The 19436-nt window shown below is 36.8% G+C and overlaps 2 protein-coding genes across 5 annotated transcripts; one reads left to right on the top strand and one right to left on the bottom strand.

Annotated features, from left to right (window-relative positions):
- Nucleotides 1-867: 867 nt before the first annotated feature.
- Nucleotides 868-6562, top strand: LOC132306703 (multiple C2 domain and transmembrane region protein 10). Its single transcript, XM_059804220.1, has 2 exons — nucleotides 868-1041; nucleotides 1181-6562. The coding sequence occupies exon 2, from the start codon at nucleotides 3370-3372 to the stop codon at nucleotides 6412-6414; it is 3045 nt and encodes a 1014-aa protein (XP_059660203.1). The 5' UTR covers nucleotides 868-1041; nucleotides 1181-3369; the 3' UTR covers nucleotides 6415-6562.
- A 275-nt stretch (nucleotides 6563-6837) lies between these two features.
- Nucleotides 6838-18380, bottom strand: LOC132306704 (uncharacterized). 4 transcript variants are annotated; one of them, XM_059804221.1, is made up of 13 exons: nucleotides 18180-18379; nucleotides 17932-18004; nucleotides 17516-17605; nucleotides 15107-15184; nucleotides 14341-14415; nucleotides 12850-12902; nucleotides 11684-11834; nucleotides 10986-11096; nucleotides 9404-9530; nucleotides 9167-9291; nucleotides 8466-8604; nucleotides 7382-7434; nucleotides 6838-7273 (listed from the first exon to the last, which is right to left on the bottom strand). In XM_059804221.1, exons 1-13 carry the CDS (start codon nucleotides 18299-18301, stop codon nucleotides 7190-7192), a joined length of 1281 nt encoding a protein of 426 aa, XP_059660204.1. In that variant the 5' UTR covers nucleotides 18302-18379; the 3' UTR covers nucleotides 6838-7189. The 4 variants fall into 4 exon arrangements, with proteins under 4 accessions (XP_059660204.1, XP_059660206.1, XP_059660207.1 ...); XM_059804223.1 differs by having other exon boundaries at nucleotides 9167-9267; XM_059804224.1 differs by having other exon boundaries at nucleotides 9167-9264; nucleotides 18180-18378.
- Between the last annotated feature and the right edge of the window lie 1056 nt (nucleotides 18381-19436).

Here is a 19436-nt window from a genome sequence, read left to right as displayed (position 1 = left end):
TTTATGTTTTTTCTCTTTTTTTTGGGTAAATATTTTCCCTTTTATGCTACTATTAAGAAATTGATTTTTTTTTTTTTTTTTGTGGCCACCAAAAACAAAAAAAATGTAATATACTGATATTTATTTAGTCTCCCCAATGGAATAGAACCTTAACACCGGGCCCATCTGAGTTATATGCGCAAAACATTTGTTTGCAAACACAACATTTACGACTTAAATGAGTCAAGTACATGATGTGCTGAATGCACCTAATATCTTCTCCTCCCAATTATAAGCACATCAGGTATGGTGCAGGCTATAGGCTCTTCATATTTTTGGCCAGTCCAAACCCACTTTTTATAGTGTCAAAGTGGGGTCGTCCTTTTTGTTGCCAATGGTGAGTTTGCAATTTTTTTTTTTTTAATTATTTATTTTTGTGTGGGCCTTGTCTGGGCTCACCTATTGGCGAGTCCCACACCATTTAGTTAAAATATTAAAAAAATTAAGTTTCAAATGATTTGGGTTTAATATTTTTTAACGCATTTAGCTTTGCTGTGAACTCATAAAACATGTTATTTTTGCAAATATTTTTTTTGGGTAAAATGCAAAAAACTATTGGTAAACATGCAAACAATCCCCGAACTACAAATAATGCATAAAACCTCCTAAATTAGTCAAATTTGTTACAGATTGCCCCCTCCGGCAATAATCCGGCCAAAAAGGACTTTAATTTTAGCATGTGTGTGTCACGTGATATAGGAATTTATTTTAATGGACAATAATGCCCTTACAAATATGAAAGGACCAATTTGCCCTTGTTATGATCGTTGCAGCCAAACACACCTTATCACACCCTATATACACCCAACTGTTAACACCCTAGCCTGATTTCAGAAAACCCCTAAATTGATTCCTCATACCTTTCAATCCATATGATTATCAGTTCGTGGTGAATCCTCTATCTCTCGCGCCATCAGTTCGTGGTCAATTAATCACTCTCTCTCTATTTGTCGTGGTCTACTCCTCTCTGTGACTTTTAGATCTTAATCGACTATAGTGCCGGTAATCCTCTCTCTCTATTTAAGTCTATGCGGGTGTAAGTTTATATATATATATAGACGAGTATAACCACATAAATAGAGATCGTGTACATATAGTTCTCGTAATTTTTTTTTTCATAATCTGTAATAATTTTTTGAAGGTCTTCATAATGGACAATGCTGTGTTTCCAATCATGAATAAGAGGTGTTGGTGTGGCCAGAGAGCTTCTGTATTAATTTATGAGTTCGCAGATAATCCTGGGAGGCTATATTTTAAGTGCAGTAGAAGGGTGTGGGTTGATATATATATATATATATATATATATATATATATATATCATCTTTTGACTCGAATCCTTTCAAAATGAATACATGCTTTATGAAAACTAAGAAAACAACAACAATGGTTAAACTAATAAAGAAATCATCTTAAATCATCTACAAACTCAACTCAGAAATTGTTTTAATCAATTATTTAGGGTAAGAGAATTATTCATATAGGCTTGCACACTTGTAGCAAGAGAGGTGTTAAGGTTTTTAGTCACGCTTTAGCAAGAGAGGAGTTGCAGAGCTCTGCAACTGCTAGCTGTTGATGAAGACAGAAAATGGCGCCACTGGGTTGGATCGATTGTGTGGTTGAGGGGATATATCTGATACCTTATCATAATTGTTCTCTTGTTCACTTTTCATTGGTCCTTTAGACTGCCCTTTTCACATCATCAAGTGAAGATTTCCTTTGCCTTAAACTGTGTCGTTTTAATAAGGGTACAATAGTCTTTTGGCTTTTCACGTACCGAAATCTTTGGTTATGGACTAAATTGCAACAAATTCATAGTTTTGTAGGATTTTTTTGTAGTTCAGGGGATAGTTGCAATACCCCAATAGTTCAAGGTTTTTTATTATTAAATCTCGGTAATTAGTTTCCGTAGTATGATATTTAATTACTTTCTTTATGACATGCACTGTTTAACGAAAACATGTGATTAACGTAACTAATCTCAAATAATTGGAAAAAGGTTTGATTGTAGTTATACAAGTTGCATATGTTTACAAGTATTTTAAAGGATTCAAATAATATCCTTTTAACTCGGTCCGTCTTGTACACCATAGTTGTTACAAGTGGGAGCTTGTCCTACATTGGATCTGAATGGGAAAATGAATGGGTATAAATCAGTCGGTACGTAACACTATCCAATAGTTTAAGCTTTTGGGTAAATAAGCAAGCGCCTATTCATTACAGTTGGTATCAAAAGCAGACTTAATCTTTGATCCGGTGTCATGCCAATTGCCCGGCTCAAAGGGCGTCCGAGCTTTCACCCTAGGTAGGCAGGGTGGTTCAAGCACCCAATAAAGCTGTTGCGAGTTCAGGTGGGAGAAAATGTTATCAGTGGAATTTTGTCCCACATCGAATCTGAATGAAAAAATGAATATGTATAAATGAATGGATATGCAACATTACCAAATGACTTTAATTTTTGGATAAAATGGATACACGCTCATCCGTTACGTAAGTGCATATGGTTGATGTGAATCAATTCAATTTTACTTAAGAGCAGTGTGTAATGTTAACTATTTTAAAATTAAATCAAACCTTTTTCAACCCAATTTTTTGTGAGGCAAACAAAACTTTCGTTTATAATACATTTATACTCTCTAAAATCAACTAGTGACACACTAATAATGTAAAATGCTAATACTAAAAAATAAAATATAAATTTATTAATATTTTTAAGTAAATGGGGATTCACATTTGAAAAATAATAATTATTTAAGAACATTTAAAATCTATTAAATAAGATTTTCAACCATCAATATTTATGACATTTATTATTTGGTTCAAAAAATAAATTTACCTTTATCATCATCATTTATGGTTTTTTTTCTCTAAAATAAATTTATGAGTTGGTCACTTCTTTTAAACAATATGCCAAGTTGGACCTCGCATTTAGATTGGGGCGTGGCTAGACGCGCCAAAACATACATGGAAATATGAACTGTGTGCTTCCCTCTTCTTACTCAATCCAAACAGAACGAAATACGTAGTATATGAATTCTCTCTCTCACACAGTCACACACACACACTCCCTCTGCTGTCTCTTTCTCTGGACACCTATTTTAAGTTACATCTCAATCCATATCTTCTTTCTCTCTCAAACCTGCTTCTCAATCCCTATCTTCTCTATCTACACTCCCTGCTGTTTCTCTCTCTAAAACCTCATAACATGCTCTGTTGTCTCCTATCAACTCCCCTGTTTTAAAGTTCTCTTAAGTCACGCCATTCTCTCTTTAAAACCTCTCCAAACCCATATCTCTCTCTCTCTGTTTTTCTGTAGAGAGAGAAAGACCAAAAATGAACAACAACAACAAAGAAAAGCTGGTGGTGGAGGTGGTCGGAGCGCACAACTTGATGCCCAAAGACGGCGAGGGCTCGTCTTCACCATTTGTAGAGGTTGAGTTCGAGAACCAGAGACTCAGAACCCAGGTCAAGTACAAGGACCTCAACCCAGTTTGGAACGAAAAGCTCGTCTTCCATGTCAAAGACGTCGCCGATCTTCCGTACAGAACCATAGAAGTGAACGTCTTCAACGAGAAGAGGTCGAACAACAGCCGGAACTTTCTGGGTAAAGTTAGGGTTTCAGGGTCCAGCATTGCCAGACAAGGCGAAGAGCAGCCACAATCCTACACCCTGGACAAAAGAAGCTTGTTTTCTCACATCCGAGGAGAGATTATCTTGAAGCTGTATCTATCTACGAGAGAGCAAGTTAAAGAAGTCATCAATGGCGGCGGCGGCGGCGGTGGTGGGTTGGTCTCTGGCTCGTCTTCCTCGGCTTTTTCGAAGAAGAACAAGAAATTGCAGCAAGGGACGACTATGGCGGTTCAGCAACAGTTGGGGCAAGAAAACAAGCAAACCCACCAAATCCAACAGCATTCAAAGCCTATAGATTCGAACCCAGGTGATATGAAGCCTGTTGTGGTCACAACAGGGCACAATCCGGCCATCTCCGCCGTCAACGGCGGCGCCACCGGCGGTGGAGGCGGCCACGGTGGTGGGTTTGGTGTCTACTCAAATGGGTCGAGCGAGTTTTCGCTTAAAGAGACGAGTCCTCATCTGGGTGGTGGTCCTCTGAGCAAGGACAAAACCAGCTCAACCTATGACCTTGTTGAGCAAATGCAGTATCTGTATGTTAGGGTTATGAAGGCTCGTGAAATTCCTGTGTTTGGTGGAAATGAAGTGATTGCAGAGGTAAAACTTGGAAATTACAGAGGAATTTCGAAGGTGGTTAGCTCCAATCATGCCGAATGGGACAATGTGTTTGCTTTCTCTAAAGACTCTATTCAGTCATCAGTGGTGGAAATTTTGGTGAAAGAGAAGGACAAGGAAGAGTTTTTAGGCCGTGTTTGGTTCGATTTGAGTGAAGTCCCCAAAAGGGTTCCACCGGACAGTCAATTGGCGCCACAGTGGTATAGAATGGAGGACAAAAAAGGCGACAAGGCGAAAGGCGGCGAAGCCATGGTGTCGGTGTGGTTCGGAACTCAGGCCGACGAGGCCTTTGCCGAAGCATGGCATTCGAAGGCAGCCAATGTGCATTTGGATGGTCTCTGTTCTATCAAGTCCAAGGTCTATTTATCCCCAAAGCTATGGTACTTGAGAGTTTCCATCATTGAAGCTCAAGACATCGTCATGGGGGAGAAGGGTTCAGCGATGATGCGATACCCCGAGCTTTCGGGGAAAGCCCAGGTCGGAAACCAGGTTTTGAGAACCAGAACTGCTCCGGCAACGCCAAACCGGAGCCTGTCAAACCCCATTTGGAATGAGGATTTGGTATTTGTGGTTGCAGAGCCATTTGAGGATTACTTGTTGGTCTCGGTTGAGGATCGTATTGCCCCGAACCGTGATGAGGTTTTAGGGAGGGTTTTGATTCCGGTGACCGCGATAGAAAGGCGACTAGACGGAAAGCAGGGGAATTCTAGGTGGTTCAACCTTGACATTGGCCTCAACAATGGTTCTGAATCCAAGGCTGTGGTGAGATTCGGGTCTCGGGTTCATCTCAGGGCCTCCCTCGAAGGAGGCTACCATGTGCTCGATGAGGCCACAATGTATAGCAGCGATGTTAGGCCAACTGCGAAACAGCTCTGGAAGCCCCACATTGGGGTGCTTGAAATGGGCATTTTGGGTGCAACCAATCTCATGCCAATGAAGCTTAAAGAAGGCAAAGGAGGCACCACAGACGCCTATTGTGTCGCCAAGTATGGCCAGAAATGGGTGCGAACGCGCACTGTGGTGGACAGCTTGTCGCCGAAATGGAACGAGCAGTACACATGGGAGGTTTTTGATCCCTGCACAGTCATTACAATTGGGGTGTTTGACAATAGCCGTGTTGATAATAACACAGCCAGTGTGGCCGGAGCCCGGGACTCTCGCGTTGGCAAAGTCAGAATCAGGCTGTCCACCCTTGAATCAGATAGGGTTTACACTCACTCATATCCCCTCCTCATGTTACACCCTTCAGGGGTGAAGAAAATGGGGGAGCTTCACTTGGCGGTCCGGTTTTCGTGTGCTAACATGGTTAACATGCTGCATATGTATGCTATGCCTTTACTACCAAAGATGCATTATGTGCATCCTTTATCAGTGAACCAACTAGACAGCCTGAGGTACCAGGCCATGAATGTGGTGGCTTCCCGGCTAAGCCGGGCAGAGCCACCGTTGGGGCGAGAAGTGGTGGAGTACATGCTTGATCATGACTCACATATGTGGAGCATGAGGAAGAGCAAGGCCAACTTCTTTAGGCTCATGAATGTGCTAGCTGGTGTAGTTGCCACTGGCCGTTTGGTGGAGGCTATGCGCAATTGGCATAAGCCAGTGTACTCAACCTTGTTTGTCATTGTCTTCATTGTGCTTGTGTTAGTCCCGGAGTTCATAATCCCTTTTGTATTGCTGTCTATGGCATTGGTGGGGATTTGGCGGTATAGGTCACGCCCCCGGCACCCACCTCACATGGACACTCGGCTGTCCTACGCCGACGGTGTTCAGCCGGACGAATTGGACGAGGAATTTGACTCGTTCCCCACGAGTCGAAGTGCAGACACTGTCCGGATGAGGTATGACCGGCTGAGAAGCGTGGCCGGGAGGGTTCAGACGGTGGTGGGGGACATGGCGACTCAAGGTGAAAGGTTCCAAGCATTGCTAAGCTGGCGTGACCCAAGAGCCACATTCATATATGTGATCCTTTGCTTGTTTGCCGCATTTGGGTTCTATTTGGTGCCAATTAGGTGGGTGGTGGCTCTGTGGGGGTTGTATTTTCTGAGGCCACCCAGGTTCAGGAGCAAGTTGCCTTCTCCACCTGTGAGTTTCTTCAAGAGGCTGCCCACAAAAGCTGATAGCATGTTGTAGACATGAGTCAGATATTTATATGTAGGAGGAGGGTTAGTTTGGGGTTTTTAATTGCTGTCTTCTTCATATTGTTGGCCAGTCTTTTTGTCGATTTGTATCTATATCATATTTACCTATTCTCTGGCTTAATGTACTTTTATGTTTCTCAGTTTCTCCATCTTAGTATGCATGGATACAATCGGATGTTTTTCTAGTTTTAGTTGGCTTAGTCCTTTACATACACACACACACAAACACATAGTGTTGTACATTAATTTGGGAACATCATCATTCAAAATTCGTTAGTTTTTGCTTATATAGATCCATTTATCTGATTTCAGATAGAAATCTGTGTTCTATTTCATTCTCATTTCCCAATCTGGATAATTTGTGTTATAGAACTTAAAACTTTTTCAAAAGTGAATCTTAAAAAAAAAAAAAAAAAAGAAAAAAAAAAAAACCAGAGTCAAGTGTCATTGAGTTTTTGCCTAGGTGAATAAACAAATCATTGCAGGAGAAATGACATATTATCCCTTTTTTTGGTACATTCATACAAAAATGAAGAGGTTAAAAAGTGCCCCATTTTCTGTCCTCGATTATAAAACTTGGCATTTTCACCGCCACTTATTGAACCGTCTGTTGCTCACAATTGCCAAATCATTTTCACGACAAAAGAAATATAGAGTAGAAGTCCAGAAAACACTAATGCAGACAATGGAGATCAAAAGGCTCGACTTAAAGGAAATGCCACGTTTCTTGCTCACCGCACCAGTTGAGTGGCTGTCGTTTGGGAACTTTAATGTAAAAAGGAAGCCAGGCGAGGATCAGTGCGACGAGGAAGACCAGTTCGGGCTCCCAGAGCTCTACAGCTAGCAGCTGCCTGCAATCATCCCACACAGACAAGGTCATCAACAGTTTTGTATTGCACCTTTTCAAGCCTCTTTCTTAAGTAAATTTGTTACTTAGTAGCATAAACAAGCTTACTAACCACTTGAGCAGCCAACGGCAACATTTTTTCTGGTGGCATGTCGGCACAAATAGCTACAAAAAAAATGCAGAACAAGAGTGAGTACGGATCACATCAATGGAACCAGCCACAAAAATGTATCATACAAAACATGAACCATAAATTCAGACAAAAAAAAAAAAAAAAAACTGCTGTGGGTATCATGACAAGTGATTGTAGGTATAATTTACATGTAATGGTGGAAGAACTAATATAGGTGACAAGATGCTACACAATGTGGATGGCAAACTATACTTGCAACTAAAAAAATGATGGGCACTTATAAAAAAAAAAAAAAAAAAAATAAGAAGAAAATGATGGGATAGCTAAACTAAAGCATAATTGCTAACAGAAAAGGGAGGGAAAAAATGGAGAGGAAAGAGTAGAGAAGTAAAAGGAAAACTACCTGCGGTAGATAATTAATGGTATGGTGATGTGAATTCTCTGCTATATCCAGGTGCGAAACCAATTACAATTTTCCTAAAAAACTGAAACAAGCACATTTGATATGCAACACCAAAGTTTTCTTCACCACTACGCTTAAAAAAGCTTTTGATCTGGATTTGTGACACTATATAGTATGCTTGGGCGGTTGAAATTCAACTCTGGCGCCAATCAAAATTTCAAAACCTGGATTGGCCAAGTACATTGAGTGACCTAAATGATCATTCCTCATTTGCTTGGATTTCAACCAATTCTGAGAATTTCTAAAATAAATCGTTTAGTCACAGGTATTGACCTGAGGTTGAAGTGGCTTTAACTGAACTAATATCCTTTCCAAGTCAGAGGCCAATTACGAGTCTAGAAAGATAAGAGCCCAGAAATCTCTTAAGGTTGGATTAAATGTAAAAAAAGAAAATGTTGCTCCGGTGATTGTCAATGACATCTACAAGCTTGCTATGATTTCCAAAAGAATATAACATTCTCTTCAATAACATGCAACAATAATCTCCCATTCCAAAGACATGAAAAAGTAGAAGTTGAACAAGTAAATAACTGATTTGCAAAGGAGCTAAACCACCCAGGCAATAGAAATGGACAGCAGGCTATGAATGGTTTCACATACCATACAGAACGGCCCCAATAAATGCATCTCCAGCACCTGTTGTATCAATAAGTTCTGAGGCTGGTATCTTCTCAGCCGTTCCAACTAATAATCTCCCACTCACAGTTCCAACCCCATCTCCTCGCAATTTTGTCACCGTCTACAAGGATTTAAGTAGAAATAAAGCAAAATCAAAAAATCCAAATCAAACCTAAACAAAAATTTCTTGCTTTGAAATTCATATTGATTGGCATCCAACATATGTAAAACTGTATTGCAACAATCATTATGATTTTGAGGTGATCAAACCAACCACCTTAGTAAAATCTTCTCTGTTCTGTTTAAAATAACCATACGCTGATTTCCTACAATAATCCAGTTCTAAACAGGAACAAGTGTTGAGAGACTTTGATTATGTCAAATTCTCAAAGCAAGGCTTGGAAATGAAAGAAAGTTGCCAGTCAGTACCAGTCCTATAATTAAAGATTCAAAATTCAGTTGTTTTTTTCGGTCCACAGAAGATTAGATAAGGTAATTAGGTCTAGGTAACCAACACATCAACAGCGATTCATTTTGACTACCACAGATGCAAAGTGCTAAAAGCCTGAGATAATCTTCCCCAAAGAGTATATGTCCATACATATTATACAACACACATGGAATAGAGAAATAAGCTTGTGGATAACACAGCTAGTGAATCTGTCAGGCAGAAGGGGAATTACCGATGAAATGCATGCTGGCATGGATTTGCTATTGTCCATTCTCTGCTTCAGCGATTCTAATAAACTATCTACATCCATTTCTTCAGACTGATCAATCTCTGCTAAAGGTACGCTCCAATGAAAAGCTATGATTATTAAAGAAAATAAATAGACCAAGATTTTCTAGTTTTTGTCCATTCTTCCATTTTCTTTTGAAATTTAAAAAATCAAAATAATAATTGGGAATTGTATACAGACCAGTTACACTTCTCTCAAGCATTATGCAGCCATCTTCGCCTAAGGTCACAATCACAAATTTAATATTTGGCAACTTCAAAAGCATGGAAATAAGTGCACTCGGAACAGATGGCGCTTCAGTCCATGCCTGACAGACAACAAGTGCACAAACATGTCTCTTATATTCATTATCTAAAAATCCGGAATTAAGCAGCAAATGTAGTGGCTATACTAGTCAATTTAAATTATCAAAATGAACATGAAACTACAAGAAAAAAATGTTTCTCTGACTACATAATAACTATATTAGTCATGCACAGGGAACTTCAACACAAAATGTTTGCAGTTTGAAGGATGGATGACATCTTGCAGTGCCAGAATATGGAAGATCCAAAAATTAGTTTCACGTTCCATAAAATTTGTAGTCAAACAAACATATCCACTATTGCACAAAGTCTTCACCAACTGTGAATGGGGCTGAACATAATACGAAGATATATTAACATGCAATTTTACTAAAAGCCCCATGCTTATTTTTCTTCGCTGCAAGATGCACTCAAAGATCATCCCCCAAACCACAAGGCTTTATTTCCTCCAACCACACCCACTGCCTCTTAGGGGAGAGATGATGTGATGTTGGTAGACTACAATAGTTTGCATAATTGTCATTGATTGGACCATGTGCTCTCACTACCTGATTCTTTTCTACTTGTTAAGTTGTTTGTTCATTTGCTTGCTGCACTTCCAACCAAAAAATCAGTTCCTTTACTATTTTTCTAATTCTTGCCACAATAGTGCAAAAATAACTCTGCTGGAGACTACAACTAAAGGATTGTTTGGTAAAATATTAAGATTAGAATATGCATGGGTCAATAATAAATACATAAAACTAAACTACTTGATGATAGCGAATAACCACATCGTTAGTATGTTCCCAACTAAACTTTATTATTCACATCCCTATTTTAATTTTTTACAAATAAAGTTCGTGAACTATACTTCAAATTGTGTAAATGAGAGGTTTTTCAATCATGAATAATATGGAACATTAACACAATTTGAAGTAATTTTCGAAAAAAAAATACTTCAAAATGCTTTAATGTTCCGTGTTATTCATGATTGAAAAACCTCTCAGTTAGAGTGCCAATAATCGTCCTGCCAAAAACAGTACAATAGTAATTGAGGCTTTTTTTGAAGGGTGAAACCTCAATCTCATTAGGTTAATAAATTAACAAGGAAGAACATAGAAAAGCAGCATATACTGTACTGGTATTAATCTATAGTGGTATGCCATGTATCTCATTGAGTTCTCATCTTCATTAAAAGCATTAAAACAACAATTTAAAGATACAAGCAAAAAATGAGGAACACAAGCAAAAAAGAAGCATAAATTTGATGGTATTCACCTCAATGTGAACCAATAAACTCTAGTAAAGAAGGTGTCAACCTTGTTTTTCAGTTAATTTTCTTTAATACACAATCTACATTTTTTTTTGGTCATAAAACACTTTTTCTGTTAAAGTGAGGTGGATCTTTGGAACTTATGAATTATAACAAATTAAAAGAAAAACATTGACAGTATATAATCAGAAAGATAGCTTACCTGTGGAAATTTTTCCGAGCATACAACATAGTCTGAAAAATTTAGAAGATCGTCCAACCCTTCCCTTTTCTTTTCTGCATCCACTAAAATAGGTATACTCTTGCGTTTTGCCTGTACTGGAAGAATTGAAGAGATACTGTTTACTACCATTTTGTCCATATTGCTTTTATATTCAAGGATGTAATTGCTAGTATGAGATATTACGCTTGCATCATATTTATGTCATGGTAACATGCAGGACAATGATGAAAAGAAGTAAAATGACAATGTTAGCTACAAAAAGTTGAGTACTGAGAAATCAAGAAGTGCCAGAATTTTGGATGCAAAGAGATAGAGAGAGTATAAATGAATATATGATTTTTTATGGAGGAAAGAAGTGCAATGTCTTCACTTACAAAAGGCAGGTGGTTGCCAGTATGACCTTTGGTACCATATACTTCAACTAAAGCAAAGGTACTTAATTAGCACATTCAGGTGAAAATTGTGAAGCATCACAGTACCCCAGGTCACACCCTAGCTCAGCTTATATATTTATGCATAGTTTGACAATATGCAATGTGTTGATATGGATTATTATTATGCCTTGTCAGCACAGTGGCAAAGTATTGGATTCAGTTTAGTTTGTCAACCATAGGTGGCTTAACCAATTTAAGAACAAATCTATCTAGTCCCTAAAGAAAAAATCAAATGACAATTACCTCCTGTGCAACTACTAAAGCCGTTTCAGGCAACCTTACATCAAAATAGACGAGTTGTGCTCTGTCCAAGGCTGATATCAAATTTGAGATGGAAAGCTCAGAAGGTATCATAGGAGGGGATCCTGGAGTGTGAATACAAGTGCGAGTTTTCCTGAAATGCATACATGATTTATTCTCCAACATATGGAACATAAAAAGCAGATCTGTATGTTTGAGAATTATATTAAAAGATAGATTTTGAGTGTTGTATATGTACTAATATTAATGATGATTATGAAGAAGGAAGTGGAAAAATCCTATTTTTCAGCTAGTTCCTTAAATACCTTCTGAAGACCATTAACATTTACAAAAATATATAATACAAACTCTTTCATGAAATTTTCAAATGTCATATGTTACAAATCATAAAATAATATAATAAAGTTGCTCTTTGCCCATCAAATTGCTTTGTGCGGAGCAGAAATATGTAGGAAATCAACCAATAGAGAAGACACTTTTTTTTTGTACAAGAAAGGAAAGATGATCTCTGTTCATTTGATTCTTTTCCTGTTTCATTGTTCTTTCAATGATAAAAGACGACTGACAACCACCACCCAAAAAAAGGGGGGAAAAAATAAAAAGAAAAAAAAGAAACAAGCTCTCACAAGTCCACAAGCTACTATCAGAAAAAACTCAGGGACAAAAAAAGAAGAAGAATAAGAAAAAGTAGTAGTTGAAGTGAATTACATTAGTTTCAAAACATAATTGCAAGTAGGATCTCGAAACTCGGTTTTAAGTATTAATGAAAATCAGAAACCAAAGTAGATAAAGTACACTACATTAGTTTCAAATCAAAATTACAACTAAAATCTTATGGAGCTTTCCACTAGGACCACCACAAAGACATCAAGGTATACATCATAATACCTTTTGGGAAAAAGAAAAAGTAAACGTCATACAAGGAAGCCATAAAACAAATACAGGTAAATCATAAAATTTGTCCCGAACCACTAGACAGTGGGTTATACTTGACCAACTTCACACTATGATCAGTTTTTAAAATTGTCATCACATCTACAAAATAATAATTCAATTATAGATTTAATGAAAAACAATACTTATTAGATTATATCTATGTTTTGATCGCAATCACCCAAGGGGAAACAGGATAAGCAAAAGACCCTCACATTTGATTGTCAACAATGACATAGGTAAAAGGCGAATTTCCCTCCTTTGAAACCTGGAAACAAAATGAATCGAGTCAAGAAAGGAGAAAATAAGAATATACACATAAAGTTATGAAATTATAATAAGTACTTCAAGCACCCCATTATGGAAAAACAATGTAGCAACATAGAGAATTGAGGTGTTTTCTTACTCAAAAAATTCTGTAGGAGGTACTGAATTTTGATAACGTGTACTTGCTTGAGGTTTCATACATATTCAAATATGCAATACAACAGTAACTACAGAACTATGCAAAGAGGAGGGGTATCTTTGGCCTTGAGAAGGAATGTTGAGACTTGAGAATGATTAGGGAAAAGTGGTCAAAGATGAGCAGGATTTAATCAAGAAGAAAGAAAAATAACCAAGAAAAGCATACATTGATCCATAAAAGAAGTAATAAAATTTGTTGCCTTGAATATAGATCCTGGTTACTGGCGAGATGTAGCTTTTATCTTGTTAATCCCACATCAATTACAAAAGATATAGTGCCCCTTTTTTGGTTTTTAAGAACTTCTCATCTTCATTAATGAGGATAGAATTCATCTGCTTCCGTCATAGATCAGAGAACTTGTAATTATGGTAGAGAAAAAACTTAAACAATTACCAACAAAAAAGAGTAAGTAATTATGTCTTTCCAATTGAATCATAAACTTAGTTCCATGAAGCATTTCATTCTTTCAGGTGCAGAAAATATTTTAAAATAGAAAGAGTACCCTTTTGACAAGTTTCAAGCGATGCCATTCAAAACACAATCACCATATGCAAGGTAAATAGCCTAGTGCAAACAATTACATCTTTTGCAAGAGTGAGAAGTACTTTCTAGCATAATCTAAAGTGGAGTACACATGTTGATCATGCTAAGTTGCCTTATCCCATCAAGAAGACAACAATTGTATAACCTTATTTTGAGTCTTGTTTTTAAAGTATTTGAAAACATAGATGCGTCAAATGTAAATACTTGGCCAAAGTATCAATTATGTATATGTTACTTATCACAAAAAAAAGTATCAATTATGTATATGTTACCCAGTAAATACTGATTCGATGAGTGAAGCACCAGTAGATTAGGTGCATGTGGACCACATGCTATAACATACATAATAGAGCAATAAGTCGTTTTCAAATTGTATGTGAAGGGAAAAATAATTATGAGTTTTAAATTCTTAAACAACACAGCATCTGAACCATTTAGTCAGCAAACCAACAATTGGCAATGCAATACTTAATAATAGAACAATAAGTTCTTTTTCAAATTGTATATTAAGGGAGAAATAATTATGAGTTTTAAATTCTTAAACAACACAGCATCTGAACCATGTAGTCAGCAAACCAATTATTGGCAATGCAGTACTTAAGAATGGGTAAAGATTGATTGAAGTTCATTCGAGTAAAAACAATCAAATCCGCATAAATAAATGCTTTAAGCCTTTAACAAAGTATGTTCAGCTTACCACAAGAAAAGAAGTGTCTACACCATCAGCTTCTAGTTCCTCCAGTATTCCTCTCCCTTGTGCATCATCAGCAACCTAACATATAATTTGTGTACACATATAAAGCTTTTATGGAACCTTATTGCCTAAAAGAGAAAAATAAAAATACGAAAGAGTTTTAGTTAATTTGTGGGCCAAGGCCTTCCATGTTAAAGACTAACAAGGATCCCCATTTCCTCAATTTGTGATTAAGATTTCTTATGTAATCTGCACATATATATATAAAGAATCTATCAAAATAACATTAAATGCTAAATTACAAATCAGAAAATACAACACGCTTGCAAACCTTTGGGACAATTATCATCACTTTAAAATCGTGCCAGATGTGCCAGTCGTAGTAACCAATAAGCAAAACAACAACCTTGAAAGTAAAATGACCGCCACATTTTGCCATCTTATTGTTATTGTTAAATGATGCCAGATAGATTCATGATATTGTTTGAACGATAAGTTCCGAGTTCAATTGAAATGATGTCATTCAATATCCACAGAATACCAAAAGTTACAATTTTAGTTAATATTATATACTCAAAACGACATCTCAAATGATTTAAGAAAATATTGCAGTCAAATTATATCATTTTGAAAAACAATTCATGCTCTAATGGGTCTAATAGTTAATGATAATGGTGGAAGCATACTTTAATAAATACAGAACAATAGATTAGCATGTTGTGATTCGGTATTATAGGCGCGAGAATAGATAAGCAGCAAAATTAAAGACCTTGGAAATCAGCCTTGGATTTAAGCCCAAACGAGCTGCACAAGTTAAAGCATTTCCAGCATTGCCACCTCCTTGAACCTATGAAACAATAATCTGTCAATATAACTAAAATTGTTAACATATCCATAATCTGTTATACCACTTGCATCAAGAAATATGGTTCAAAAATTAGTTAACTAGTTGCTCAAATATTAATGGTAAACGGCAATGCAGATGATGAAAATGAATCTAAGTACGCGACACCCATATTGAATCATCAAGTCACCAATCACTAGAATTTTTCAAATTCAATGGAAAGGAATGGTAGATGAACAAATTCCAATAATATAAAAATTGTTGATGTGGCCCACTACATTCGTTATTGTTTCAAAACAAAATGAATCGAAGGCTTTAGTCTGTAGCCTAGTGGTATCTCGTTTACCTCCCAAAGTGGAATGTGAGGGTTTGAGTCCCCATAAGAGCAAATAATTTGGAAATTGTGTGTAACCTAGAGTAACATTATGGTGGAAATCTTACTGTAAAACCACCCTTGGGGTTAGGCTCCCCTCAACTAAATATTGCTCCAATAATTCTCAATTTTTTTCATATTTTCTCAATTTGAAGAAGCAGGATTCAGTTCCAATTGGGACATAAGTTCCAAGTGCATTAATTATAAAAAAAATACAGGGAAAAGAAGTGATTAGATAAATTTTGACCACATAATTAACATATTCCCTTTTCCATGCCACCCCCAATAATTGTGAATCACATTAACATCCATCTAATCCAAAAGCTTAAATTGCTAAAGAGGGTGTAACTTTATTCATTTTAGCCTCTAACATGTCTCCTCATGTGTGGCCATTCTTCATCATGACTGAGCCAAAATATGCATCAATTATAATTATAAGGCGGCGATAAAATCTAGACTATGCCAGATTTGATACCACGCAATAGCAAATGAACAATTATCCACTGCAAAAACTTTAGCTATTAGAGAGGGTGTACTTTATTAACTCATATCATCTGACACATAATATGTTTTTAGGCCCACCAGCTTCATTTTCGCAAACAGGACTCGTCTCTAACTCTACATATCATGTAAATAAAGTACTACTCAATCAGGAAGAATCAATTTTTAAAGGTCAGATCTTGTTGAAGGATTTAAATATTTATGTTACACCATCTCTAACAGTTTAAGCTTCTAGAGTAAATGGTGGCTATCATGGTATCAGAGCAAGCAAGGTCCCGTGTTCAAACCACACCGGCATCCTGATGATTAAAAATTGAAACACATGTTGGACCAAAAGAAGGCCCCAAGTGAGGGGGAGCGTTGAAGGATTTAAATATTTAAATTATACCCTCTCTAACAGCTTAAGCTTTTACAGTAGATGGTTGTTAACAGACCTGAACACAAGAAAGTTCCAATTCTAGTCAAAGAAAGGGGTTGTGGCACTTGTAGACACTGTTGCACCTAACTTTCAATCTTAGGACCCGATCGGCTGATTCTCCTCTTGTTGCCATATTATTCTTTTTGTCTTTTCTCCTCGTTATTGTTGTTTTTAGAATATTCCCTTCATTTATTGATCGTTGAGTTGCCTATTGCCAGAGAAATTTTCATTATGATATCTTCTGAACAAGTATTATAAAGGCTGTGAGGATGACTTGTAATACAACGTCTGAGTGGAGCGACCTCACAGTTAAGAGTACCCTCATAATAGATTCACTCTTTAGAATATTGAATTGGTCCACCAAATGAAATGTTAGCTGTCGTAATGAAAATCAGTTCATCTCCATCAAGATATTTTTAGCTATGAGATGATGGTGTTGGCTTACTTTGGTACCAATTTTGATATAGGATCTTCAATCTCCAACAAACAATGAATAACTTAATGTTAGAGACGAAGGAACAACTTAGAAATGTGGAGTTTAAAGGTTGAAAAGAATTTAATCACACCTAGAGTCTTAGTCAATGACACTCAGATGTATGACACACCACAAATGGTAAGTTTTCATTCCATGCTCCAAAGCAAGGCAAATATATTGTGTAGATGCTCAAGAGCTTGATTGAAGACCAAGTGAACTCGAGCCCTCAGACCTGATCAATATGGTTAAGTAAACCCCAACCAAATCTCATCATAGCAGCCCACACCCAAAATGAAACTTATATACATACACAAACTCGCAAACATAAGCAACAGAAATAGCGTCCTTGTAGTGAAAAAGTCTAATGCATCAGCCAAATTGAACCCATTTAAGTTCCGAAGTAGCATGTGAGTCTTTACAATTTAAATCACTGGCTATTTAGGAAGTGAGTAACATTGAAGATACCGTCAAAAATCAAGTTTGAAGATTGAAAATGCAGGTTTCTATTGAAGTACATATTTGTAACAAAAGCGCACAATAGAGCAGACCATCCTTGGTTGAGAGTACCTTCAAGCTCGTGCTTCGGATCTTGTCATCCGGCTTAGGATAAGCAGCCACGGCCGCCAAGATGTCCACCACCACAGCACCAACACCCAGCTGCTAACATACGCCTCCAATTCATCAGATATATCACACAAAATATACATGTAATAAACAATTTATATAAACTGCCTTTGATAGCATAAAACCGTGCCTTTGAATCCAAATCAAAGCAAAATTAGCTTAAAACTAATGAAAAACTCAATCCCAATTGCACACCCGAAGCGTTACATACAAATTGAGTATCATGCTAACATGCGCCCAAAAATTTCAAAACATCAAATCCGAATCTCATATTGCTCCAAAATCAATAAACGCATGCATCAAATAGTTTGAGAGAGAGAGAGAGAAAGATATATATGTAGAGAGAGAGGGGAACGCACCACGATGCGATTATCAGGCAGAGGAGGAAGACACGGCGTGGATTCAATGGAAGCCTGAGACGACATATTGGGCCTGAAATTTCTCAAGAAACAGTAGATTGTTAAGTTTATACCATAATTAATTTAAGTATACATAGGTGTGTGTTTGTGTGTGTATATATTGTAAAGAATTATATAAATAAAAGGGATGAGGAAACGAATGACGTAAGCAAAGAAGCGGACAATAGTTGTAGATAGAGAATTGAGACCTGGATGTGGAAGCGAAGAGAGAGAAAGTGGAGCGTGAAGAAGAAGAAGAAGAAGAAGAAGAGAGAGAGAATGGAGAATTAAGAAGAAGGTTGGCGCTCTGAAGTGAGTACAGTGTCGCCATTTTTTCGAAACTCACTGGCGCGTGTCCACCGGTTTCAATGTGTGTGTCTGAGAGAGAGGATTGGGTGCAAATGTTACTGATTGGTTGGGATGACAGAGAACTTGGAAATACAGACAAAAATTATAAAAAAATAATAATAATAAAAAATAAATGTGAGAGAATAATTTTTCATAATTAGCCAACTTCTTATAAAAATAAAAAAACATAGAAAATTTTGATTTGATGAGAATAATTTATAAATTTACAATAATATCCTTTTTATTATTATTTTTTATTTTTGTTGTAAGTTTCATGTTCATAGTAATTTTTCATATCGTTCTAAATATATATATATATATAATGCAATTGTATTGTTTTCTTTTTATTCATTTCATTTTCATTTTCTTTTACTTTTATGGTTAATTTTCACACCTGCATGTTTCAAAAGTGGAATGTGAAAGCGAAGTGGTACCTCTTATCTTACAAAGTTGAGGGTTTAAGATTCCATATGAGTAAAAGTGAGTGTATTTTTTGTCTAAAAAAAATTTAATGAAATTTTTTCCAGAAATTAAAATTTTCTTTTGTTCTTTTGGGGAAAAGTTAGGTGGTTGTGAAAAGTAATTTTCCCTCAATAATTTTATTTTCCTTCTAACAAAACTTCTAAGGTATTAAAATTTTATATTTCCAATAACTAAGGACCGTTTGGCAAAGTTGTAATAATATATATATATATATATATATATATATATATATATATATATATATTTCTTTCATGCCTTTCATTTTCTATTACTTTGTTAGGGTTTGTGAGTATAACAGATAAAATAAAAATAAAAAACCTAATTGCAAAGTGCTGGGCCCTTGCTCAACGTTTAAAAGTAACTCTAAGAACGACGGACTGATATTCTCCAACAGCTCACATCGATGGGAAGGTTTGGCACCCAAAGATGTCGACTCTTCACCACGCGGGACTGTAGTATGTTCCAAGAGTTGGGCTATGCCCATTAAAGCGGTACGTGAGCTAAGTTCAGAACGCAATGAGACAGTTCGGTCCATATCCGGTGTGAGCGTTCGATCATTGAGAGGACCTTTCCCTAGTACGAGAGGACCGGGAAGGACACACCTCTTTTATCACCGGAGCTGTCACAAAAGTGAT

This window comes from Cornus florida, unplaced genomic scaffold (genome assembly GCF_030987335.1).
Source record: "Cornus florida cultivar Cherokee Brave unplaced genomic scaffold, ASM3098733v1 CherokeeBrave_3.0.0_Hap2_Chr05, whole genome shotgun sequence".
NCBI classification, from domain to species: domain Eukaryota; kingdom Viridiplantae; phylum Streptophyta; class Magnoliopsida; order Cornales; family Cornaceae; genus Cornus; species Cornus florida.
Note: the sequence above shows the minus strand (reverse complement) of the source record. Positions and strands in the feature narration are given on the sequence as shown.

Bases quoted from the DNA above. Each gene is read 5' to 3' on its own strand.
- LOC132306703 (XM_059804220.1), top strand. From the start codon at position 3,370: ATGAACAACAACAACAAAGAAAAGCTGGTGGTGGAGGTGGTCGGAGCG.
- LOC132306704 (XM_059804221.1), bottom strand. From the start codon at position 18,301: ATGGCGACACTGTACTCACTTCAGAGCGCCAACCTTCTTCTTAATTCT. The intron at 11,835-12,849 runs GTGAGGGTCTTT...TATGCATTTCAG, and splicing joins GTCATTGTTGACAATCAAAT to GAAAACTCGCACTTGTATTC. The intron at 9,531-10,985 runs GTAAGCTATCTT...GTTGTCTGTCAG, and splicing joins GCTCGGAAAAATTTCCACAG to GCATGGACTGAAGCGCCATC.